General features: G+C 35.0%; 4 protein-coding genes and 1 non-coding gene across 7 annotated transcripts; 4 read left to right on the forward strand and 1 right to left on the reverse strand.

The window, feature by feature from the left end:
* Positions 1 to 399: 399 nt before the first annotated feature.
* LOC121208604 (uncharacterized protein At1g51745) lies at positions 400 to 6,409 on the forward strand. 3 transcript variants are annotated; one of them, XM_041079715.1, is made up of 4 exons: positions 400 to 524; positions 1,195 to 1,412; positions 2,381 to 3,450; positions 4,874 to 6,409. In XM_041079715.1, the coding sequence occupies exons 2-4, from the start codon at positions 1,222 to 1,224 to the stop codon at positions 5,947 to 5,949; spliced, it is 2,337 nt and encodes a 778-aa protein (XP_040935649.1). In that variant the 5' UTR covers positions 400 to 524; positions 1,195 to 1,221; the 3' UTR covers positions 5,950 to 6,409. The 3 variants fall into 3 exon arrangements, with proteins under 3 accessions (XP_040935649.1, XP_040935648.1, XP_040935647.1); XM_041079714.1 differs by having other exon boundaries at positions 430 to 524; positions 1,184 to 1,412; XM_041079713.1 differs by having other exon boundaries at positions 452 to 524; positions 1,058 to 1,412.
* Positions 6,410 to 7,446: 1,037 nt separating this feature from the next.
* Positions 7,447 to 9,624, forward strand: LOC121208605 (60S ribosomal protein L28-1). Its single transcript, XM_041079716.1, has 4 exons — positions 7,447 to 7,606; positions 7,721 to 7,873; positions 8,436 to 8,599; positions 9,270 to 9,624. Exons 2-4 carry the CDS (start codon positions 7,726 to 7,728, stop codon positions 9,408 to 9,410), a joined length of 453 nt encoding a protein of 150 aa, XP_040935650.1. The 5' UTR covers positions 7,447 to 7,606; positions 7,721 to 7,725; the 3' UTR covers positions 9,411 to 9,624.
* Positions 8,802 to 8,891, forward strand: LOC121208801 (small nucleolar RNA R24). Its single transcript, XR_005903925.1, has one exon. It is a non-coding gene; the product is annotated as a small nucleolar RNA R24 (small nucleolar RNA).
* Positions 9,625 to 10,727: 1,103 nt separating the features above from the next.
* LOC121208607 (uncharacterized) lies at positions 10,728 to 11,610 on the forward strand. The gene has a single exon (XM_041079718.1). The coding sequence runs from the start codon at positions 10,923 to 10,925 to the stop codon at positions 11,277 to 11,279; it is 357 nt and encodes a 118-aa protein (XP_040935652.1). The 5' UTR covers positions 10,728 to 10,922; the 3' UTR covers positions 11,280 to 11,610.
* An 85-nt stretch (positions 11,611 to 11,695) lies between these two features.
* On the reverse strand, positions 11,696 to 17,457 carry LOC121208606 (anoctamin-like protein At1g73020). The gene is made up of 16 exons (XM_041079717.1): positions 16,606 to 17,457; positions 15,866 to 15,935; positions 15,644 to 15,759; positions 15,102 to 15,228; positions 14,916 to 15,016; positions 14,742 to 14,833; positions 14,526 to 14,630; positions 14,148 to 14,417; positions 13,828 to 13,960; positions 13,633 to 13,746; positions 13,473 to 13,543; positions 13,254 to 13,381; positions 12,903 to 12,985; positions 12,690 to 12,797; positions 12,229 to 12,387; positions 11,696 to 12,113 (listed from the first exon to the last, which is right to left on the reverse strand). Exons 1-16 carry the CDS (start codon positions 16,777 to 16,779, stop codon positions 11,958 to 11,960), a joined length of 2,007 nt encoding a protein of 668 aa, XP_040935651.1. The 5' UTR covers positions 16,780 to 17,457; the 3' UTR covers positions 11,696 to 11,957.
* Between the last annotated feature and the right edge of the window lie 6,501 nt (positions 17,458 to 23,958).

Here is a 23,958-nt window from a genome sequence, read left to right on the forward strand (position 1 = left end):
AATTTAAAATGATTAAAAATAAAATAAAAATATATTAATATATAATTCGGGCCGGGCCGGGCTAGGCTCGAGCTAAAAAACTCTTACCTGATGCTCGGCCCATTTTCTAAACATGCCTCTTTTTTTTGCCGAAGTCTATTTTTTAAACCTATATTTTTACTCAAATCCTCTCATTTTTTGGGCGGACGTTCGGGCTTGGCCGGGCCGCCCAACCTATTATCGGCTCTATTTTAACTCTGTGTACAATCGATAGTATGACAATCTCTTTACCCAAAAACCCCTACGCACAGAAAACACTAATTAATTGGATGCTTCTTAATCTTCCTCAAATATAAATGCAATAAACACCGTTTGATTTCACCAACAAATGTTAATCAACGGTCTCAAAAACATTCATATGTTGCTAACGTGCACAATAAAAGTACCTCTAAAACAATTCACTTGCCGATTTTTAGTATGACCTTTTTTTTTTCTTTTCTCCCTTCTCCTACATTTCAACCAAAAAAGCCAAAGGGCAAGAAAAGGTACGTTTTAGTTTTAAGTTTAATTTTGATGATTCATAGTCCAAACAGAAGCCCTTTGCATTCTTCGTTTTCTTCATTAAAAAAAATAACTTTCTTCTCCTATATTTCTTTCTCCCATCCTTCTACACCCCTGTGTGAATACTGCAGAAAAAAAAGAAGAAGAAAACCCACTGAAATCTTTGATGGTTAAAAAGTGAAGTTACAGCACTTACCAGTATTTTCAAGTATAGAAAGAAGAACCCAGAAAATTATGGATATTTAATTAAATAGCGGAAAGGGAAACATACAGAGTAATTTTGAACAAGAAAGAAAACAACAAAGTTCCTCAGATCTTTTTTTTCAGTTTTGTTTAAACTGGTTTTTTTGTCTTAAGCATCTATAGATCCTTTTCCTGCATAAACTTGTTCTATTCTAGGTTTTTATCTCTCTTTTACGCCTTTCCCTTTTTCTGGGTTTATGGGTTTTTAGTTGTTTCTTTGATGGTTCTAGTTGCATGTAGGATTAAGCTTCTTTTTTTATGGTTTTTTTACCAGGTCTAAAAGGGTGTATGCATTTGTTGAAGCATAAAGCCTTAAACTTTTTTTTGGTAATTTTAGAGTATTGGGTCTGCCTCAAAACGGAGTTTAAGGATTGACTTTTAAAGATCAGATTTTTTTTAGAACACTTTCAGGAGGACTTTTTTTGGAGGGGGGTTCTGATGGGGAGCCCCGATGAGCCCAACATAAAGGGCATTGATGCGTCGGTCGGTGGCTTGGTTTGGGTTCGACGCAGAAACGGTTCGTGGTGGCCGGGTCGGATTATGGGCCTTGATGAACTCTCTGAGGGTTATTTAGTTTCTCCAAGATCCGGTACTCCTGTTAAGCTTCTTGGTCGTGAAGATGCAAGCGTGTGAGTCCAATTTTTTAATCTTTTGATCACTTTTGTACTTGTTTGGGTAGGTGTAATTGCTTGCATTCTTGTTGGTGAGTCATTGTAGTAGTTCTTCTGTTTCAAGCTTATTTGCTTAGTAGTTTTATAGTTCTGGAACCATTTTTTTATGTTGCTAATCAACAAGGGGAAACTCTTGCAGACGATAAATATATTTATACATACATATGTATGTATATATTGGTCCCGTTTTGAAAGAATGTTGCAGACTATATGATGCACTTTCTTGTTCATATCAGTGATTATTATGGCCATGAATGGTGGAAAGTTCAACATTCACATTACATTAAAATGCCTGCTTGTTTGCTTTGGTGCCTTGTTCACGTTGTTTGTGCTGTCAGTCAACTTTTTAACTCAACTGGTTCAGTCATTTGAATACAGTCGTGTGTATAGCCATTGGTTAATTAGGTTTGAAAGATAAATATCAAAATCAGTTCAGTAGGTGAGTGTTTGTTCCGTCACACAATAGTAGAGGTTTTATCCATCTCTTGTTGCTATTATCACTAAAGCTTGTAACCTTGAGGTTATGTATAAATTCTAGAGAAAAATACTGAAATTATCCTAGATTTGTAGAGATGAATGCTATTTTTTCTAGATTTTTGTGATTTAGATTCAAGGTTTTACCTTAATATCCCCCATCTTGTCTATCTTAAACCTTGTTCAATGCTGAATGTGTTATGAGTAAAGCACTTTTTGATGCTGCATTTTCTTTTTTTAGTTTCTAGAATGATTTAAGTTTGAACCCCTTTTCATCCTGATAAAAAAGATGTCTAGAATTGTTGGTCTCTGAAGATTGAAATAATGAATGAGAGGAAGACTTTCAGTCAACAATCACTCATCAACCTTGAATAGAAGGAAATTACCATGCTTGGCTTGGCTTCTTATTGCTTAACTTTGTTGGCTAAATTTCATTGTCTTTTTGGCTTTAGGGACTGGTATAATCTTGAAAAGTCAAAGCGGGTGAAGGCCTTCCGCTGTGGAGAATATAATGAATGTATCGAGAAAGCAAAAGCTTCAGCAGCAAATTCTAGCAAGAAAGCAGTGAAATATGCTCGAAGAGAAGATGCAATTCTCCATGCTCTTGAGATTGAGAGCGCCCGTTTAGGCAAGGATCATCCTGATTATTTCTCTAGAAAAGATAGATCTGGTGGTGATCAAGGTTGTTCAGCCAAAGAGTCACCTAACATGTCACGTTCTGGGAAAGAAAGTGATGATGAAATGAGTGGATCTGAGGATGGCTCTAATTCAGCTCCAGAATTATCACAGTCTGGCATATCCTTTGAAGAGACAAATCTTATTAATGGTACTAAGGGGCGCTCTATGCTGGTAAAGAGAAGAAAAACCCCAAATGATTCAGAGGATGATGGAGCAGAAGGAATCAAACGAATGAAAGGACTAGAGGATCTAGGCATGGGTGTAGGATCAAAAAGAAAAGCTCAGGCCACTGGGGTGCTCGAGTCAGTTCAACAAGAGAATGCTTCATTCTGTGGACCAAACACTAACAACTGCCTGTCTAATGGAGGTCCCATAAATGGTAGCAGAAACCATTCATCATCACTAAAAAGAAAGAGATCTCAAGTGGCAAATGTTAATGAATTCCTAAAAAGGAAAAATCGCCGGAGACCATTGACCAAGGTTTTGGAGAGTACTGCTATGGTGTCAGTTCCAGTTTCTTGTGATGAACTTCCAAGTTCAAGTAGTTCACCCCTTAGGGGACTTTCTGACAGCAAGGTTTCAGGAATGGATTCTAATGAATCATGCAAAAGTATTTCTGCAGTAATTAACAACAGCAGCAATAACAACTCAGACAGTACTGGAATTTCATGTGAGAATGGTGTCTCCTTAAATGTTTCAGAACATGCTGCTGATGCTGATGCTTCTCAGACTAATAATAAGACAAAAGACAAAGAAATATTCAGCGTACAAGAGTTGGCTGAGAATGAATCTTCAGACAGGCTATTTGATGTGCCGTTTTTTGGTGAAGATAAACCATCTGCAGGTATTATGGTTTAAACATTTGTAAACTATAGCGTTTCTTATTATTACTGTTTATGTCATGTTATTGTTATTGTTTGTTGAAGATAAACTATAGCGTTTTTTGGTGAAGATAAACCATCTGCAGGCTATTTAGATTATTTGTTATTTCATTAATTGTTATTGTTTATGTCATGTGTCTGCATATGTTAGTTTTTTGTGCTTTATTTGGATATTCCTGTCTGCATTTAGCTTTTGTTGTGGTGAGTTCTCTGCTACTTCGGTTATCTTTGGTCCTTAATAAGACTTTTATGTTCTGGTGTTAGATATCTATGCATATGTATGTGTGCATGTGTGTCTGTGTATGTAATATGCATATATTTTGTAAACTGCATAACTTCTGTCTTGTGTTTGGCTTAGAAACCCTTTAACGTGCATGTATGGATACACACTCACATACACAAACCTGAGCATGTTTATGATCTGAACATTTGGACCAACTGTTTGTCAACTGCTTTAGTTATTCAAATTTTTTGTTCAGCTATCAAAATTTTGTACAAGTAGCCAAATCGGAAGCGAATTATGTCTGGATTAGTGTTCTCAAGGGTACAAGGTGCACTATAGTGTTAGAAGTGTTATATTGCCTGATCTAAATGTGCTTTTTTAAGACAGAATGCATATGTTTTCTAGTGTACAACTTCTTCCAGGTTAACTAATGAGTTGGACCAATCTGTGATGATCTTTTGGATGACTAATTATGCTGAGTATTGTATGGCATGGATAAGATTTTGAACTGTACTTAATGATAAGGTTGGATATTTGCTAAATTACTCTTCTTATTGGTTGGGGATATAAGGACATGAGATATCTCTAACTGCAGAAATTGACTCAGCATGTGACTGGATTGGAAGCTAAACACATTGATGTTTGTGCTATCACACAATAAGGAGCTGAACTGAAAACTGAATGGTAATAAAGGGCATAATTTGGACTGATAACTTCAATGGTCCTGCTAGAAGTCTCTGTTGAATCAACATTTGCCTGGGGGCTTGAGTTTAAATTCCCTTTAAGGAATTCTTTTCTTTCTTTTGCCGTGCACCTTTGCTACCATAATTTGTTTATGGCTCAACCATTTCAGTTCGAAATAGTTTAGTTCTGGATCTGCTTTCTTCTTGCAATGATTTCATCTGCTCGTTCTTCATTTTTCAAATGTGAAGATGTCGATTTAAGTGCATGGTCTGATGATATATGTGGCTTAAGAAGTATTCATTATGGGATTGTTTCATTTATAGGTTTTTATTGTAAAACCCCCCAATTTGTGATGACTAGATGCGTATTCATTCTCTTCCTGAACTTGATTCCTTAACCTTCTACTCTCTCTTCTGTTTTGCCACCATACATTTTACATTTTCCTCTATGGAGACTGATAGTTCACTTGATTCTGACAGATTTTTCTCCGATATTTGTATCTTGTTCATCTGAGACACCTGAAGTTGGTAATTTGGGAAGGGAAGCTGAAATGAAGGGACATAATGAGTCTGGTTGTACCAGATCAGTTGATGTGCAGGCAACTTGTATTAGCCAGAGGATAGAGAAAGGCACTGCAGAGTGGCAGTTAAAAGGAAAGAGGAAATCGAGACAAATAAGTGAAAAACAAAGACACAACCCTGGAAAACTTGCTGACATGGTTGATGAACCAAATACTTTTTTGGCAAGTACAGAGCACTTGGATGGATTTTCTCTGGGCTCGAATCAGAAAGTTGATTTCAATGGTGTTGATAGGTCAGGTGATCCATACACTTGCACCTCTCAATCCAAGTCTAAGCCAGTTGTTGAAGATCAGCTTAATGGGTTTGGGGACTGGAAGTCCATGTCTCGGCAGCCTCACGGGAGAGGGCCAATAGTGGAGGCGAAAGTACTCCCTGATAGTTCCGGGAACCCTCAAAGGTCGCTTCCATACCGTCAGTCACGCTATACCATAAACCCCAGATATCAGACGACAAATTTCCCTGGAAAAACTTATTCTGCTGATTCATCATTATATGATATTAAGATTGACGTGAAAGCTAACTATCGGTCACAACATGTTCCATTAGTTTCCCTCATGAGTAAACTGAATGGTAAAGCCATAATAGGTCACCCTCTAACAGTTGAGGTTTTGAATGATGATTACTATGACAATCCGAGTCAAGAAGCTGCTGTGGAGTGCACCGAAGTTGACCATTCCTTGAAGCAAAATTCAGGTGGACGAGTCCCTAGAAAGCATATAAAATTGCAATCGCAATTCCCACCACGTAAATCAGCAAAAGTAAAGAAATCGGGACTGTTGTCTAAGAAGATTCGGAAATTGTCTTCATTGACGGGTCAGAAGCTAGGTGTGGGTTTGAGGAAACCCGTAGCGGAGAAGCCCAAAGGTCCTGTAATAGCTTGCATCCCTCTAAAGTTAGTCTTCAGCAGGATAAACGAAGCATTGAACGGCTCAGCAAGGCCAATGCACCGATCATTAACGTCAAGCAATTCATGAGTAAGTGATCTAAGCCATACTGAATATTGGAGTATAGAACCAGGCAGGCGGTTCATTTTAAAAGCCTTACCATTTAGCATGGTCAGCGTGCATTGTACTCAACAGGTAGAACAAATGAGATTGGGTTTGTTGTAGAAGGAAACAGGTAAAGCCAATGAAGGATGAAGAGCAAGGAGTCTTCCCTGGCTTTGTATATATGAAAATGTAACATTAGTTGGAAGTGTAAAGGAGGCATTAGGTAATATCCATGACTTAGTATTGGGATTTAAAAACAAAAGAAAGCATCTTGGAATCAGGTTGATTTAGGGCTGAATAACCCAAGTTTTGGCAGTTGTACAATTTTTTTCTTTTTTCTTTTTTGTGGCTTTGGGACTTCGATTTGGTAATTTATTCCAATTCCCATAGCCTCTTTTTTTTCAATTTTGTTTTGTTTTTGGAAATTCAGATTTTTTTTCTTGCTTATTCCAATTTTCCTTCTTTCCTCTATTTTTTGTTTTATTTAATTAATAAATTTGAAAAATCAGTTGTATAATATATATCTATATATATGATTTTCAAAAGTTATAAGATAATTAGTTTTCATATTTGATTAAAATAAACAGAAGAATACATAGAAAAGAAAAGGAAACACAAAATTTGTAGCTTATTCATTATGTATCCTTCGAATATTTTTATAGAAAAGAAATCATTTGAAAATAATTCCTTTCTTTTTCAGTTGAAATTGACATAGAGTTATGTAATCTATCTATCTATCTATAAAAAATTATATTTGACAATTCACTCAATAAAAAATTTAAATTTCGAATTTTTTAAAATTTAGATTTAACCATTAATATTATTATATTTTTTATTAAATTTGTTAATAAGATATTTTAAAATAAAAAAATCATTTGATAGGCATATAAAAAATAATTTAAAAACATTAATTTAATAGAAAAATTTTAACAGTAATTTCTTTGAAAGAAAAGCATCGGATTAAATTTTAAATATATAAAGAATACAAGGATTTGGAGTGCATTTAAGATTTAAATTTAATTGTTAATACTATTAAAAAAAAGAGTAATATATTTGTGGTCTCTTAGCAACTAGATTCATTTTAGTATTAGTATTTTTTTTAAATTAGTACCTGAATTTGATAACTATATCTATTTTTATCCTTAAAATTAGAAAAATATAAAAAAGTTGATGATGTGACATCAAGATTTTGTTATACCATTAGATTCACTTTTTAAAGTAATGATATAGAACAATCACATAGTACCACATCATTAAATTTTTTACATTTTTTAAACTCATAGACCAAAATTAGTTTAATTATTAAATTTAAATACTAATATGGATAAAAAAATACATATATCATACTTAGTCTTTTTTGAAGGGCACACATCCTAAACTTGAACTTGGGGATACCAAGGTCACAAATCGTTGTCAGTTTTTTAACTACATTTTAAAAATATTTTTAATCTACTTTCCAAAATTTATATTTTTAATCCAAGCTTCCCAAAAGTAGTTGGGCTTTTCCACCACGAACTGAGGCCCAAAACTCAACCTTCTAACCTTAGAAAGGAACCCTAAAACGAATCCCTTAAATTTGACAGATTCCTTACGTTTTCGCTGCGGCTTCCCTCTTCCTATTATAAACCCTAAAAATCAACAGGTCCTTTTCCTATTCTTGTCTCAGTGTTATTAGTTTATTCTTGATTTTGTTTGATTTGTTTTAGAGTGTTTAAATCTTATTAAGGGAGTTGGGTTTTTTGTGGATCTGTTGCAGAGAAAATGGCGACAGTTCCAGGACAGTTGATTTGGGAGGTAGTGAAGAAGAACAATTGTTTTTTGGTGAAGCAGTTCGGAAGAGGAACTGCTGCCCTTCAGTTCAGCAAAGAGCCCAACAATCTCTACAATCTCAACTCCTACAAATACTCTGGTATTCTTTTGATCCGAAATTTTCCTTCCTTTATTTTGTTGTTGATTCGAAGATTGATCTCAGGTTTATTGAAAAAAAAATGATATAGTAGCTATTTTCTTTCTCTTTCTTATTCCTTTCACTGAGTAAAAGGGAGATGGCAATAATATTATCAGCATAAGCAAATGATTAGTGTGTAAATGCTTGCTAATTATCGAGAGAATGGGAAGATAAATTTTGGGTATTTTTTAATGTAATATATTCTTTGCTCTTCCTTTTTTTATTCCTTACATTGATTTTGCTTTTTAGAGAAACTGATATTTTACACTTTACCTTAACCTGAGCAAAATATGATTTGGCTGAGGTGGGAAATTGCAATTGACGTGTAACTCAAAGAATTTGTAAATATGTTAATAATGGTTACAAGTGGGAAACATGAATTTATCACCTGTACAAGTGATGATGTCGTGTGTATCATATATATATATTGTTTAGTTCCTTGACTTTGCACAGATTCTAAACATTCAAATACGTCCATTGGGTTTTAATCTGACTTGTCATTTGCTTGATATGTGTAATTTAGGGTTGGCAAACAAGAAAACGGTAACCATTCAGAGTGGGGGAACAGACCAGTCTGTGCTACTAGCTACCACCAAGACTAAGAAGCAGAACAAACCGTCTACCTTGCTTCACAAATCTGCCATGAAAAAGGAGTTTCCCAGGATGGCCAAGGCTGTCAAAAACCAGGTATATAGGAAGAGCCTTGTGATGTCTGTCTATTATTTTTCTAGCTTGCTTTTGGTAATTGACTCATTTTGAAGTGGAAAAGTTCCTTTTCTCTTTTCTTAAAAATGATGTTGAAAGCTTTTCTTCTTTTGCTTGTTTAATATTAGTTCTTAGCTGAGTAGTAAAAGTTGTTGGATTGCTTTGTTTAAAGGTGAGTTTTTATCTTGCAGTGATGAAGCAATAACATGTAAGAAGGATCTATTTGTTGGATTCTTCTATGAAATTTACTTGTTACGCTTGGCTTCTGAGCTTCCAATGTTTAAGCAGTGCATATTCTATGCTTATATTGCTAGTTTTGGACATAATTGTATGTATACGTGCTCAATTTGATCCCTTCCAAGTGCATGTAGCTAGCTTATGTCATGCTTCTTCTTTGATTCAAGTCCCTTCCTGTTTTACCATCATTCCCCCTTTTCCCCGCTGTTTCTCTTGGAAGCTATTAGATTCATATAGATTTACAATGATATTAAAAAATTCTTTTCATTAAATCCTTTTGTTCTAGTTGCCAATGATATTTTGAGATTCTATTTTAATTTCCAATGATATTGTTTTAAACAATATATCTAGTCTCTGTTATAATTAGGTTACGAGATCCCTCCCCTCTAATGTTCTGTGTTTCAAATAATCACAGGTGACAGACAACTACTACAGGCCAGACTTAACCAAAGCAGCCCTTGCAAGGCTGAGTGCTGTGCATAGGAGTCGGAAAGTTGCCAAATCTGGTGTCAAGAAGAGGAACAGACAAGCCTTGAAGATCCATGGCAGGAAGTAAGCTAGACAGTTTAAGTTGTATTGAGCTGCGGTTTCCGTTGTTCTAGACAGACCCCCTTTTTTTTTTTTAATTGTTTTACGGAATTTTGAAATTGTGTTATTGTCAACCATGGTTGTAGCTGGGGTGGTGGATTCGGTGTCTAGATTTTTGAAGCAGAGATTCATGGTCCTTTTGCCAGTTTGATTTCTGAATTATAACATAATAATTTTTAGCATTTTCCTTTGGCATTGAAAACATAGCATACAATTTGCGCCTGTCCCATTGGCATATACAAATAATTTTTAGTTGTGTGCTAAACAGACATGTTATATCTGGGTTTAAACTGTGTAATATCTATACTTTAAAGGTTTAAGGAGTGTTACATAAACCTTTATTATATCTCAGCCAAGATTATAAGTTTGACTTATATTTGTATTTCGTATCCAAATAATCAAATCCAATTTCCATTTGTAAACTGTCGTTAATTGACGCAAGCCAAGTTTGGTTAAATGTCCAAAGTTGGATGGCGATGTTTATAATGTCAATCTACGGCATGTGTATGCATATCTTTACCTACTCATAAATTTAATGTTTAATTTGGAGAGCCGTGCTTTGGCTAATTAATAATAAGAAAACTGGGTTTCTATGATTTTAACTTGCATCAGTAACTAATTTGGAGAGTCAATCATGCGGTGTCGTAACTCATCTTAATAATAATAATCCCTACCAAAGAATATGCCTACACTTGGAAATCCAAAATCAGCAGAAAATTTTAAGATTACTACCATTTTGGGCAACCAGACTCGTATGGAAATTTTATTTAAACATCCATTTGTTGGATAATTGACTTGTGGATATATAGTATATAATTTGTTTATTTGTTGGTTTTTAGGGTCTTATACACTAACCCGCGACTTGGTTATCAAGTATATCAACAACCATTGATTAAGCTCAATACCCACCACTTCTAATCAAAATTACACCTTTCAAGGAACTAATAATTTAGTGCGTACCAGCTACACCTCATATTTTATATTCTAAAACCTTTTTTCACATCAAGATATTATTTAAGTTAAATCTACAAAGTTTTCGATTTTAATTCAAATGATTCAATAAATTAATTATGGGTTGAATCCTTAAATAAATAAATAAAAATTGAATTCCATTAATTACAAAAATAATAATAAAACTATTTTATTTTAGATTTTATCGTCGGTCAAGTCAATTTCTTTGTCAAACAGTAACTATTTGGTCCATTTTCATCATTGATGCTAGTGTTTCATTAATAATCGTAAAAAGACCTTAAAGACTTAATTTTTTCTACTAATTTGGATAATTTTGAAGTGTACATCCATGTTAAGGTTACTCAACACGCTTTTATTATACATAAACCAAAGTCTTATGAGAATCTATCTACAACTGCAAGAATGTTGAAAATTTCCAAGTCAAAAGGAAATCTTTTGCTGCACGTTCTCAAATACCCTCCTTACTTATCAAAGTTCAATACCCCCCACCTTATAAAATGCTTCAGCAATGGCTGCAAAAGCAGTCATTTCAAGTCCAACCTTCTTTTTTGGTTCCCCCATACGAGACACCATGCCTGTCAAGAAAACTCTTGCTCTTACCAATGGAAACGAAGCCGTCAAGAGCAACGTTATGGATACTAACACAAAGCGCAGATGCTTTAACCATTGTTTCTCCTTCAAGGAGGTTTCGGTCGAACCAGTATCATCATTAAACGACCTTGATTCGAACAAACTCAAGGCTGAGATCAAGAGATGGGCTAAGGCTGTGGTGGCATATGCTCGTCAAGTTAGTGGTAGTTTCGGGAGCTCCGGGAGAAGTTACCGGCGACATGGGAGCTCTCAGAGCTCTCATCACATGCCATAGCCATGGCTAGTTTGAGGTTGAAGAATTGTACATCCGAGATGGTGAGAATTGTCAGGTCACATCCAATGCAAAAATGGGTTCAAATCTTTGAGCAATATCAAGTTCAACAAGGGAAAACTTATAGGCAAATTATGTCAAAAATTTCAGAGAACAAGAGCAAGGCTCAGGACCTGTTTGCCTTGTATATAGTTTTTTTTTTTAATCAGAGCGGATGCCTGGCTTGGATTCTTATGTACATAGTTTCTTCTGATTCTTATTTGCCTGAAATATTGCATTTCTTTTGTTAAAATTCATTGAGAATATGATGATAATAATGATGGATAAATTAAGCAGAAAGTTATTGCAGTGCACGGTAATGTTAATGTTTATTTCATTGGTTAGATAGACTATTTTCGAAATGATTAAACGAAAAGAAATTTGCCAAAACAACACTTGATTTGAGATTCAACTGATTTGAAGATAAATAGACAGTTGGAGAGAATCCCAGGAAAAAACTGTTGCTACTACTAGAATTTACACCAAAAAAATGAAAAAAAGACGAGGAAAACCAAAATCTATACATCTTTGTAACAGGGCTTAGCTTGATAATTGATAGAAGCGTGGCCTTTGATGTTGTTATGTTTCAACAGGCAACGAGCTTGATGGGACTCTTGGATACCACAGTCACTGGTTTCTGCATTATTGAGTTTTATTTGTTCCAACAGGTTTCTTTCTTCTAATATATCCACCAAATGCCTTTTCTCTCCCAGATATGGTCCTCAATAGCTGTTTAGAACACATGTCTTGCGCTTGTGTCGCATTCTTCATTCGCTTTGCTCTCACCCAAGCAGGTTCCTGATATGGAAAAAGAGGTTAGTGCTTCGCATGTTCTTCAGATCAACTATATTTAGCTTATTATAGATGATTATGTAGAAACAAGCAAATACATGCTAAGACTAAGAGAAGATACCTCGGGGACAAAGCGGGAGAACCCAAATTTAATCAATAGCAGAACATGCTCCATTACAAGAATGGCTGCAAGGCCAGGCTCAAGTTTCCATTTTCCTTCCTGATCGTATAACCATACTAGAAGTGCAGAATTGGTGCATATTGACATCAATATTAGGAACTGAAATTCAAATTCGTAAATACCATGGTGAGTGTTGAAGAGCAAAAAGAATATAATAGCCTATTGCATAACTTATTCTATAAGTATGCAGAGATTGGTTTACATTAATACACACATACACACACACATATACAAGCCATGATTGCTATGCACTTCAGCTACCTAGTATTTCAGGAATCGGGATAAGAATCAAGGATCACTAACAGCAGATTTGGAAGCAAAAGGCAAAGTTCTCTTAGTCAAGACATTTGGCTTACTTGTGATGGCTAATCAAAGATTGGCATTTTTTAAAGTAAAAATACCTGAAAAATGTTAAGCCAAGCTCCAATTGTGGCGGCAGCTCGTGGAACAGGCCGTCTCAACATGGCAAGCAGCTTCAAGGCGTCTGTTCTCATTTCTGCAATGTTGTTCTATACATCAAAATATCAAGTTTTAGTTTACATTATTAAACCTGAAATCAACACCAAACCATAATTTTAATTATGCGAAAGCACCATTAAAAGCATTATATATACCAAGGCAGAGAAAGCAAATGCAAGGGGAAACGCACAGGCAAACATCATGATCATTCCAAACTGCAGTGCCAACTCCAGAAAATCTGCAGAGTTTGAATTCTCATTAAGTAGAAGAAATATCTACCTTTATACATCTAATAACAAATTGGAATGAGAAGTTCATTGAAATTTATGATTATATTCGAATCTATGGCAAAGATCTTATTCTAGGCAAGAACTAGAGGTAGGTACATAAAGTAAACTAATTTTCGCATGAAAAAGTTATTCTAATGTGAAAGACAAACAAAGAAATAGTTAATCTTAATTTTCTGACAGCACTATTAGTTCAGTACTCCATGTTTTGCACGTTACCATCGAACAGCCCATCTTCCAGTTCCTCAGAAATGCTTGCAGAATATGTGGGTTTCAAGTACTCTTTCTCCACCCTGGTAGCGAATTGGATCTTTCCAATCAAGCCTTTCTCACGTTTTTTCTTGTTTCTTAACAATAGAGATGCGTTAGAATGAAACATAAACTTAAGCGGTACCCTAAGCTAAAATACATTGTAAACACAGAATCACAAAGTCTTACCTAACAGCTCTATACTTTTTATAGCTGTACTTCAGATAAGGCAAAGAATTTTCCACCAGATTTTCTAAGACCTAATAACATTGTGTAGTTCAAAAACATTTGAGTCCAGAAAGTTGCAAGGTATTAGTACAAAGTAATGATAGCCAATGATTGTCTTCACCTCATAAAGTATCAGACGCTGGATCAACACTTGGCGAAGGGTCATAAAGTTGCGATGTAAAAGGGCATGATAAAAAACACCAATGTATGATTGCATAAAATAAAGACCAAACACCTGAAACATAACTGTTATCTGTCAAATAAAATTCTTAACAAGAAAAAAGGAAAACCGAATGATATCACTTCCTATTCATACTTTGTAGACCAAGCTGTCAGCCTGATATTCAGTATTTTCATTGTTTTCATGCTTAATGAGTCGGATTGATATCTTTCCCCCGATCTTTGTGAAATACTGGATTACAAGAAGATAAACCACAGTTAACCCGAACCTGAAACCAAAAGCATGACACACATAAAGTAAAACATTGTGGATTTAATCAGCATATGAGAAAAAGGAAGTTCCCTAACAGGGAATGAAGTAGCTGCCAAGGGAAATAAATTAACACTATTAATCAAGCATAACATTTTTGATTCAAGTTTTTAGAAAAAAAAGCGGAGAGAAGTGTAGAATCTTACTTCACCATATCAGACTTGAGGACCTCGTAGAGATGAGCATAAGCCAACTCAAATGGCAATTGGAGGCAAATGATACTCAAAATAATGATGACATCATTTCTAAATCGTTTGAGATAGCCAAACCATTCATATCTTTGCAATGCTTCTTTCTCTTTCGTTTTATCAATTCCCGAATTTTTTACTAGTTCCAGGGGAGGCTGCAGTGAGTTCCACTCCCTCCCAGATAATTTGTATCCTTCGCTTGTGCTGACAGAAAAATTAAGATGCCACCTGCCTCACCCGGACAGAAAGAGAGAGAGAAGAAATACATAAGAAAGGCTGAAAAAACATGCCCAATATTCGGAGAGGTGACCTTATAGTTATATGAAATCGGTTTACCTGGCTGAAAGCGCAGAGTTTTTACGTTTCCAGAATTGGAAAAACAACACAGCCCACAATACTACGCTTATGAAGAAAGCAGGGAATACTAGTAATTTTAATGATCTGGATAAATCATTACACACAAGCAATTAAATTAAAACCAAGGATTAAGCAATTCAACAACTGAGAAGACAATTATAACTTCCAAGAAGAAAGAGAAATGGTGAGGCTTACCCAAAATCAATCAACTGCAAGATAAGCCCAAATGTAGCCGGAAAAATCATCCAACGTGTATACATTCCAAGAAAAGCAAAATAAACTGCAATCTACCATGCGAAGATTCCTTGATTAAGCAATATACTACAAAAGTGATATGCAAAACTTAGCTAGCTGTGAATTTGTAATCACCTTTGTCCCGAAATATGCATAAATTTCATCAATTGGTTGAGCTGTAAAGTCCCACCAATTTAATGCCCAACTCCTCAGTAGTTTCTTCCTCTTTATTTCATCTATAGACAACATTTATCATACTTCAGGGCTGAGAGAACATGAGAACTATAGGTAATTTTGCTAGAAAATGTTAACTTAGAATACCGTGTAAAGGGAAAACTTGTTTAACTATTCCTTCCAATTCCAACCTCTGCAGTAATGATTCCCCAGCTTCCCATTGGATCTCTTTGCCATCAAATTTTAAAGTTACGACTGAATTCTTCTTATTGACCTGTAAAGTTTCGATTTGATTACTGTTATTCCAAGAGGATCCAAAGACTTCTTTTCAAGCCAAACTGGGCAACGCATCCTTGTATATGCACATAACTTTAACTACATCAGAAAATATTGAAACAGTAGATACCCTGATTGATCATATCACATACACTGACAGCTGAAAACAACTAATGTAGGGAAAACAACCAACCATTGCTCATTTTAAACACGAGCTGATAGTTGAGTAAAACAACATGAAATTCACTAGGGTAAACACAAAAAAAGAGGTGTCAGAAGATAAAGAAGCCATTCAAAGTTAATTCTAGTGACTCCCATTGAAGACCTTTAAATGTAGACTTGCTGTTGTAAAGAAGTAATGTGAGCTAGAAATGAGAGAATACGTAAGATGGGGGTACATTAAATTAACTCACAATTTCGTATATCAGGTGACGGTAGCATTGGAAACGCTCACACCAACTGAACAATGAGCCATCAGGTTGCCGTACAAAAGCTTTGATATCCTCCCATTCAAATTGTAAATCAATTCCTGAAGTGCAGTGCTTCATTAGCTATTTTCAGCAAAGAAAGTAGATAACTGAAATGAAGTAAAAGAAACTGGACGACCATCAATATCTAAGCCAAGGAATTTATACCAATATGAGTGGTCTTCTTCATCTGCATCTTGGCTGCTACCCTTCCCAGAGTCTCTAATGGTGCTGCTAGCTGAAAGAAGGATAGGTAGTAAGCAACTCTACTCAAGATTACTTTATATCCCATTCCCAACCACTTGGAAACAATCCAACAAAAATAAAGGGGAAAAACCAAAGTCATGAATGACTTTGGACAGTAATCTAAATTGAGCAATAAAACAGACAAGGCAATAAATTCAAATTTCCAAATAACAATCCGTACTGCAAAAACATGTTGAATTCAGCTCTACAAAGCAAATTAGCTACTAAAGTTCTTATATTTTTCAGGAAAGAAAGGAGGATTGAAAGGGAGTCCTCAAATGAAAGCAATCCTAACAAGGAACACCCAAGTAATTTTGGACCAAGAAATTTCCTTTCACTGGAGGAACCCATTGTCATTAACTAGGATACAATAAAAATATCCCAAGAAAACCAGGATTGCACAAAGGAAATAGTTACATATTTGCATGTCCAACACAGATGCTAAAACATTTAATAGGAGACAAAAGGGGAAACATAGTACAATTTTTATGGTCATGTAGATAATTTCAAAGAGAATAACCAGCAGATGGCAAAATAAACTACTAACTAAGATAATTTTAAAGAAAATATAGATGCAAAGCGACAAAAAAACGACTCCATGAGACAATGTAGAGTGTTCAAATCTTGAAAAAGAAACAAAAAAGAAAAGAAAAATATCAAACCTTGATAAACTCGTCAGAAAGGCCAAGAACTCTCTCAACGATCAAACCCACATTTCTGAACTCATTGACAAGAACCTCAACACAGTCATAACCCTTATTTTCTTCATTGAGGTTCCTTTTGGGAACCACCACAGCAATCTCGTAAACAATTAGGTCTTCTGGAACCCCATTCATTTTCCACACCCCAAATTCAGCCCCCAAAAAAGGAAAGAAAAGAAGCACCTGAATCTCGACACTGTAGCTTAAAAGAACCAATGAGGTGAAGCGGTGGCTTCTTTCCAATCAGCTAAAAGCAAACCTATTTGGGGATCCCTTTCAGCCATGGAAATGCATTCGGAAGTAACGAAAGGTGAAACATTTCCTTTTCGCTGTAATGAATAAAAATAAGGGGAGGGCGGGGGGGTCTAAGCATCAGCTCAAAAGGGTAAATTGGTCTCTCTATCAGAGGAAAAAGGTGTCTACTTTAAGCCAAACAACCAAAAGGGGTTTTCTGTGTTTGGGATCAAAGAAAGATTAGTGCAATTCGAAGGACATATATTTTCACCAACATGAAATATGACCTAAATTGGTTACTATTTTTTCACCTTTTTAGCCTAATAAATAGAGGTGAGGAAAGCAAGCTCTCTCTCTGGCACTAAATACTAGGCAAGAAGCTCTTTTCAAATGCCAAAGTAAAATAAATAAATACATAGAAGAGAACTACATGCACAAATCTATATATATTGGAAAGTAGCATAGCATAAGTCTAAAAAAATGAATCTTGGCAAAGGTGTCTGAGGAGTCGGCTAATGGGGGAAAGAAATAGAGAGAGAGAAAAAAAGAGAGACGCATAGGAGGGTTTAACATGACATTGACACGTCCATACGTGTCTTGGCACTTTAGCTTTTGTTTGGTTCTTGCCTATCTTCGGGTGAGGCCGGTCTGAACTACGTAACCATATAAATATAACGAGTCAAATGATGATGCCAGCCACCATCCATAGGGGCACGACTCTCTATGTATGTTTCAGTTCTTAGTTTTTGCAAAAACATACACACAAAAAATACCAACATCACTTAGCCGATTCCCGATCCATTTTCAGCGTGTGTCTTTGCAGCAACTTACCCTGAAGCTGGTGATATACGTCGTTGAATGTGTGGGATTTTTATGAAGATGAAAGTGATATACCAGATTCATACATCACCATAATTTTTTGGAATCACAAGCACTGAAGCAGTAATGCGTGTTGGTTTTAAATATATTTGTATTCTTTTACAGAGTCGCAGAGCATTCATATGATCACATCAGTTCTTGTTGTTGTATATGCATTCTGAGCATGGAAACTGACATAAACAATCTTTAAATAGCTTATGCTTTTAACTTTGGTTTAACATATGGATTGGTATAAGATAAGATTCCTTGAATCAACCAATCCATTCAAAGTGGTTTCCTCAAACATCACGGTCGTCTAGTTGGTTATGTTGTTTAACAACATATTTTGAAGTACAAAAACACACTTCTTTATCTTTGATGGAGGATCAGTGTTACAACAAAAAAAGTTTGGATTGTGATTTTTATAAAAATCATAACCAATAACCAGAATTAATAAGTTATGCAATCCCAAGTGATAGTAAAAAGGCAGCAGGAACTTTCCAGGAAGCAGGGTTAGTTTCATTGGACAATAAGCTAAAATGGTAATACCATATCATTGAAGTACAATTAATTCAAATTTTCTAATAATTAATTCATTGTTGCGTCTGCTGAGCTGATCACATGTTCAACTATCAATTACAGACGGTGACAAATTTATGGCGTAAAAATGTCACTGATAGGAGTATTGCATTTTTGCTCATCTAATTAAAAATAGGTAAATTTGTCTCTGTATATTAGATCAAAAAGTAAATTAAACATGGACTTAATTAGGGGGCTGACAAGAGCCCCGGCTCTCCCTAAAATGAAAAAATTTTCGTTTAGAAACTTTAAAATTTTTAAAATTTTAAATTAATAAAGGTGAAATTACACTTTATCCCTCCTAAAAATGAAAAAATTTTAATTTAATCCTTTAAAAATTATAAAGATATAGACTACTAAAATGGTGAAATTGTATTTTTGCTATCATAAAAATTAAAATTTAATTTTGGACCCCTTAAAAAAAATTTCTGGCTTCGCCCTAGAATTTGTCCTTTTGTTAAAAATTTTATTCATTTCTACTGTTAAAAGTTGGTCATTATACATCAGCATGAGATACAAATGACATGCCACGTGTCAATATTTGTTATTTTGTCAGTTTTTAACAATAGAAATGAATGAATTTTTTTTTAAAATGACGAATTTGCTCTTTGATCTAATGCATAAGGATTAATTTGTTCATTTCTTTACTAAAAGGGATAATATGCAATTTGATACTTAATACAGGGCCTCTATAGCATTTTTACCAAATTTAATAAATCATATGTATTACAAATTTTTAAATATTGAGCACACTTTGAATCATTTTTATAAAATATCAATATATCATAAACAAAAACAACAATGAACCTGTTGAGATGTAGCTGAAAAACCCTATTCATCAGATTTATAAATGCTATAGGAGCTTTAGTCATTCTAAAAGGTATAACTAAAAACTTGTAATGTTCATAACGGGTTCTGAATGTTGTTTTCGGCACATATGTTTAACTCACAACTGATAATAATCAGATCAAATATCCATCTTCAAAAACATTGTAGCACCTTTCAACTAATTGAAATAATCTTCAATACTAGGCAACAAAATCTTCAATACGAGGCAACAAATATTTACTCATTATCATGACTTTATTCAATTGTTGATAATCTATATACAATCTCATCGACCCATCTTTTTTTTCACAAACAGAACAGGTGCGCCTCAAAGTGATACACTCGATTGAATAAAACTTTTGTCGATTAATTTTTGCAACTGAGCTTTTAATTCTTTTAATTCTGTTGGAGTCTTTCTATATAGAGCAATCGAGATTGGAGCAGTCCTTGGCACTAATTCTATAGCAAACTCAATGTAACAGCCTGTTTTCAGTGAAATCGGAACAGTGGTTTAGGGACCACAAATTCGAATTCGGAAGAAAAATTATTTTAATATTATTTTATATCTACATTATGATAGGAATGTCGTATGAAAATTTTGTTAAAATTTTTTTTACCGATTACATGACTAATTTAATAAAGGACCAAATTGCATAAAATGCAAACGTTGAGTTCTAGTAGCTATAGGTATCAAATAGCTATGAAATTCAAAATTTGAGGTCTTTATATGGTAAATAAACCATCAAGAGAAGTTAGTAGATAAGTATGCTTAGTCATCCATGGAAAATTGAATAAAGAAAATGATGAAATTGGAAAGATAAAAAAATAAAAGATGATATTTTAATTAAACGACAAAATAACATCTTATATCATTATCTTCCCCAAATTATTTTCATGGAAACCTTAGATAAGAGAAAAGATTTCAAGCAAGCTTAATTAGATTCGAATAACTCAAATATGATGATAGATCGTGGAAAAGAAAAAGTGTCAGATTAGTAGATTTTAAGTACACGAACATTTGTCAAGGTAAGTTCGTATAATTAAACTTGTGTACATTTATATGTTTAAATTATATGTTATATATGTGAATTTTATAATTTCCATGTATATGAAAGTGAGTAAATATCTGAAAAAGCCCAATAAATGTTAAGTCTCGTTTGAACAAATAAAAATCGATGGATGCAAGTTTCCCATATTGGTTGTAGTCCAGCATATGTTGCGGACACACCATAGCTCGAAACAGCGTCCTGTTATTATCCCTCTCGAGCTTCCCGTTATATGGTTCTTGCGAGCTTTCCGTTAATAGCTTTTCGGAGCATCCTGATCGGGTGTGATCTTGCATATGTTATGGACACACCGCAGCTCTTATGAGCGTCCTGTTATATGGATCTTCGTGAGCTTCCTGATTAAAGGCTCTTTGTGAGCTTCTCGATATGGCTTGCTTGAAGTTCTCGATATATTGCTATCCAGAGCTTCCTGATTAATGGCTTTTCAGAGCTACCCATTATTGGCTCACATGAGCTTCCTAATTATGGCTCTTATGAGCTTTCTGTTATATAGCCTGGATAAACTTCACGATACATGGCTCACATAAGCTTCCTGTTATATGGCTAGAGAGAGTGCTTCCCGTTTAAGTATTCTTATGAACACTCCTGAATATGAATTGACGAATTACAGATTTGCACACTTCAAGTGTACTACCTGATGTCCATCGATATTTCATAAGGTTCAACGAGCAAAGTTTTGATATAAGTTAAGATAAGGACTGTATGAATTAATAATGGTATCTACTTGAAAATACATAGAAATATTTATACGATAAGCGCATCTCTGTTACTTACTTGAAATGCATTTGAAATACATGACTAACTTGCTTGAGGATGTATATGTGTTAGGCTATTGATTAATTTGATTTGGATGTACTTTGTATGCTTATTTTAAATGAATATGAATGATAAGTCAATTTCCCGTTATACGAACTTACTAAGCATTCAATGCTTACTCTATTTTATTTTCTCTATTTTATAGTACTCGGAAGCTCGTAAAGGTTGGAGTGGGTCAGAGCAAGATCACACTATCCATCAGCTCTTTTTGGTATAAATAGCAAACTTTAATTAGAATATAATGGCATGTATAAGTTAAATTGGTCAAATGTTGGCATATACATGTTTGGTTGTAAATAGCCATTGGAATGACTTATAATGGTCATGTTTTGATATATATATAATTATTATGTTTGAAGTATGAATGTGATTATGCATATATGCATTTGGTATCTAGGTAAGTATAAGTTTTAGAATGATATAATAATAAAATTATCTATTGGGAAGCCTAAGGGTATATTGGTTATATGTGTAAAATGTCAAGATTAAGACTTGGTTTTGACTTGATTTAAATGTCTTGAATTGGTTGGTGAAAGCGATAAAATGTTGATGTAAGTGGAAGACAAGTTTGGGTGAGAAATAAGGCTTAGAAATGGCCTTATTTTGTCCACATGGGCGTGTGTCTCAATCGTGTGTGACACACGGCCTAGTACATGGGTGTGTGCTTCAGCCATGTGTCCCCTGCATCTTAAAATTTCAAAACAGAATGCTCAAGTATTTTTACACGGGCAGAGACACGGACGTGTGTCTCAGCCGTGTGTGTCACACGGCCTGGCACACGGGCGTGTGACTTGGCCGTGTGAACCCTGCACTTTAATTATGCAAGTCAGTATGCTCACACGGCCTAGCACATGGGTGTGTGGCTCGACCATATGGCTAAGTCAATATGTAACCTAATTTGGACATGGACTGGAACACAGCCGTGTGTTTCACATTGAATGCCCACACGGCTTCAGACATGGATGTGTCACATGATCGTATGTGTAACAACCCGATTTATGGCCTAGTCAAAATATTGGTCTCGAGACCACAAGTTCAGAGTCAAATAAATTATTTTATTATTATTTTGGAGTCATTTCATGTTTATATTAGTGTATGAAAAATTTGGTGAGTTAATTTTGACATTCGTGAGCTCAATTGAGAAAAAAAGACTAAATCGCCTAAAGTGCAAAAGTCTTAAATTGATAGCTAAGGGTTTTAAATTATCAAGCACCTTTAATTGGGGGCCTTTAAAGGGAAAATATACCCTCTAAGAAGGCATGGCCGGCCATAGGAGACAAACTTGGTCAAAAAGTCTAAATTTGGTGGGTTTGGTGGCTAAATTGATTAAAATAGAAATAAAATAAGGAAAGAGGATATCACCTTTTCACCTTCTTCTCTACCACCGAAATTTCTAGCAAATAAATGGCATTTTAAGAGCTTGAAATTTCAGCAACTTTAAGTCACAAATCAAGAAATACTAAATCCGAACCTAGACCGGGGAAAGCCAAGCAAATCGACTAAATCGATTAGTCACAGGTAAGTTGTATGTAAATAGTACAACTACAATATTAATGTATGTGTTGAATTGTACTTGAATTTAATATAGCATGAATTGCTTGATTGTGGAATTGAGAAAGCAAGATGTTAATAGAGATAGTAGAGTTCCCGTTTGAACCTAGAAAATAAATCGGATATTCATGCCATAACATATGGGCTATTGTGAGCAAGTGTAAGACATGTCTGGGACATGCATCGGCCATATTATGAGAGCCAGTGTAAGACCATGTCTGGGACATGGCATCAGCATTGAGACGAGTGCTAGTGTAAGACATGTCTAGGACATGCATCGGCCTCGAGACGTAAGTCAGTGTAAGACATATCTGGGACATGCATCAGTTACGAGATGTGTCAGTGTAAGACCATGTCTGGACATGGCATTAGCACAGATATGCTAGAGCCTCTGTAAGACTATGTCTGGCACATGGCATCGGCACCTTACCCCATGCTTGAGGCTTAATGAATATCTGATAATGTTCCAAATGGTTCAATAGTGAAAGTTATGATTTCAAGTTAATGAAGAAATTATAACTTTTTTGTGAGTGGTACAGGTACCTATTTGGTATATATAGAATATAAGCCCAATTTTTTATGATATACGATGTGTACTGAATATTGATGAGTAAGTTTTGCTTGTGCCCAATTGTATGTTATGAACCCGTTGATGAATGGTAAAGTCATGTTGTATAATTATTTATGTGCAACTTGCTAAGCTTTATGCTTACTCCCTCTCCTTTTCCATTTTCTTATAGTGCCGCTTATCTAGCTCAAGGATAATCAGAAGTCAGAGATATCGATCACACTATCAATCGAAGAATTTGGTATAGTTTGATTTATATTTTTGAATATAGCATGTATAGGTAACTAGACTTGTGTTTTGTGTCATTATCAATTTGACCAAATGTGTTGGTTTGAGATAAATTTCTCATTTGTATTAAGCCTTGAATGGTTGTTAATAGTCAGTTTGATTTATATATAAAGATGTTATCTTCATAGATGAGTAAAATGCACTCATAGAATGTTGTTTATTGTGGTTGATGTGGTTGCATGAGATAGCCTTGTATTGGCTTTAGTTGATTAATGTGTGATTGTGTAAGTAAGGGTGGCAAAGAGGCTTGATAAATAGCCTTATATTATGCACACGAGTAGACATAGGGGCATGTGTCTAGGCCGTGTGTGACATACAGTCTACCCTATGGGCGTGTGGTCCGACCGTGTGTCCCCTACATGTAAAAATTTCAAGTCAGTATGCATGATAGTAAACACACGAGCAGAAACACGACTGTGTGTCTCAGCTATGTGAGGGACACAACCTAGCACACAAGCGTGTTCCTTGGTTGTGTATCATTTTGGGGATGCTGACATCAGAAACAGAATGTCCATGTTTTTGCAC

This window comes from Gossypium hirsutum, chromosome A10 (assembly GCF_007990345.1).
Source record: "Gossypium hirsutum isolate 1008001.06 chromosome A10, Gossypium_hirsutum_v2.1, whole genome shotgun sequence".
NCBI classification, from domain to species: domain Eukaryota; kingdom Viridiplantae; phylum Streptophyta; class Magnoliopsida; order Malvales; family Malvaceae; genus Gossypium; species Gossypium hirsutum.

What these genes read in the sequence shown, in the direction of transcription:
- LOC121208604 (XM_041079715.1), top strand. Translation starts at nt 1,222, where the DNA reads ATGGGGAGCCCCGATGAGCCCAACATAAAGGGCATTGATGCGTCGGTC. An exon ending in GGTCGTGAAGATGCAAGCGT is followed by an intron (nt 1,413 to 2,380) that starts GTGAGTCCAATT and finishes TTTTGGCTTTAG; the next exon opens with GGACTGGTATAATCTTGAAA. An exon ending in TGAAGATAAACCATCTGCAG is followed by an intron (nt 3,451 to 4,873) that starts GTATTATGGTTT and finishes TGATTCTGACAG; the next exon opens with ATTTTTCTCCGATATTTGTA.
- LOC121208605 (XM_041079716.1), top strand. Translation starts at nt 7,726, where the DNA reads ATGGCGACAGTTCCAGGACAGTTGATTTGGGAGGTAGTGAAGAAGAAC. An exon ending in CAACTCCTACAAATACTCTG is followed by an intron (nt 7,874 to 8,435) that starts GTATTCTTTTGA and finishes TGTGTAATTTAG; the next exon opens with GGTTGGCAAACAAGAAAACG. An exon ending in CCAAGGCTGTCAAAAACCAG is followed by an intron (nt 8,600 to 9,269) that starts GTATATAGGAAG and finishes AAATAATCACAG; the next exon opens with GTGACAGACAACTACTACAG.
- LOC121208607 (XM_041079718.1), top strand. Translation starts at nt 10,923, where the DNA reads ATGGCTGCAAAAGCAGTCATTTCAAGTCCAACCTTCTTTTTTGGTTCC.
- LOC121208606 (XM_041079717.1), bottom strand. Translation starts at nt 16,779, where the DNA reads ATGAATGGGGTTCCAGAAGACCTAATTGTTTACGAGATTGCTGTGGTG. An exon ending in CATTTGCTTTCTCTGCCTTG is followed by an intron (nt 12,798 to 12,902) that starts GTATATATAATG and finishes TTTGATGTATAG; the next exon opens with AACAACATTGCAGAAATGAG. An exon ending in TCTCCCGCTTTGTCCCCGAG is followed by an intron (nt 12,114 to 12,228) that starts GTATCTTCTCTT and finishes TTTCCATATCAG; the next exon opens with GAACCTGCTTGGGTGAGAGC.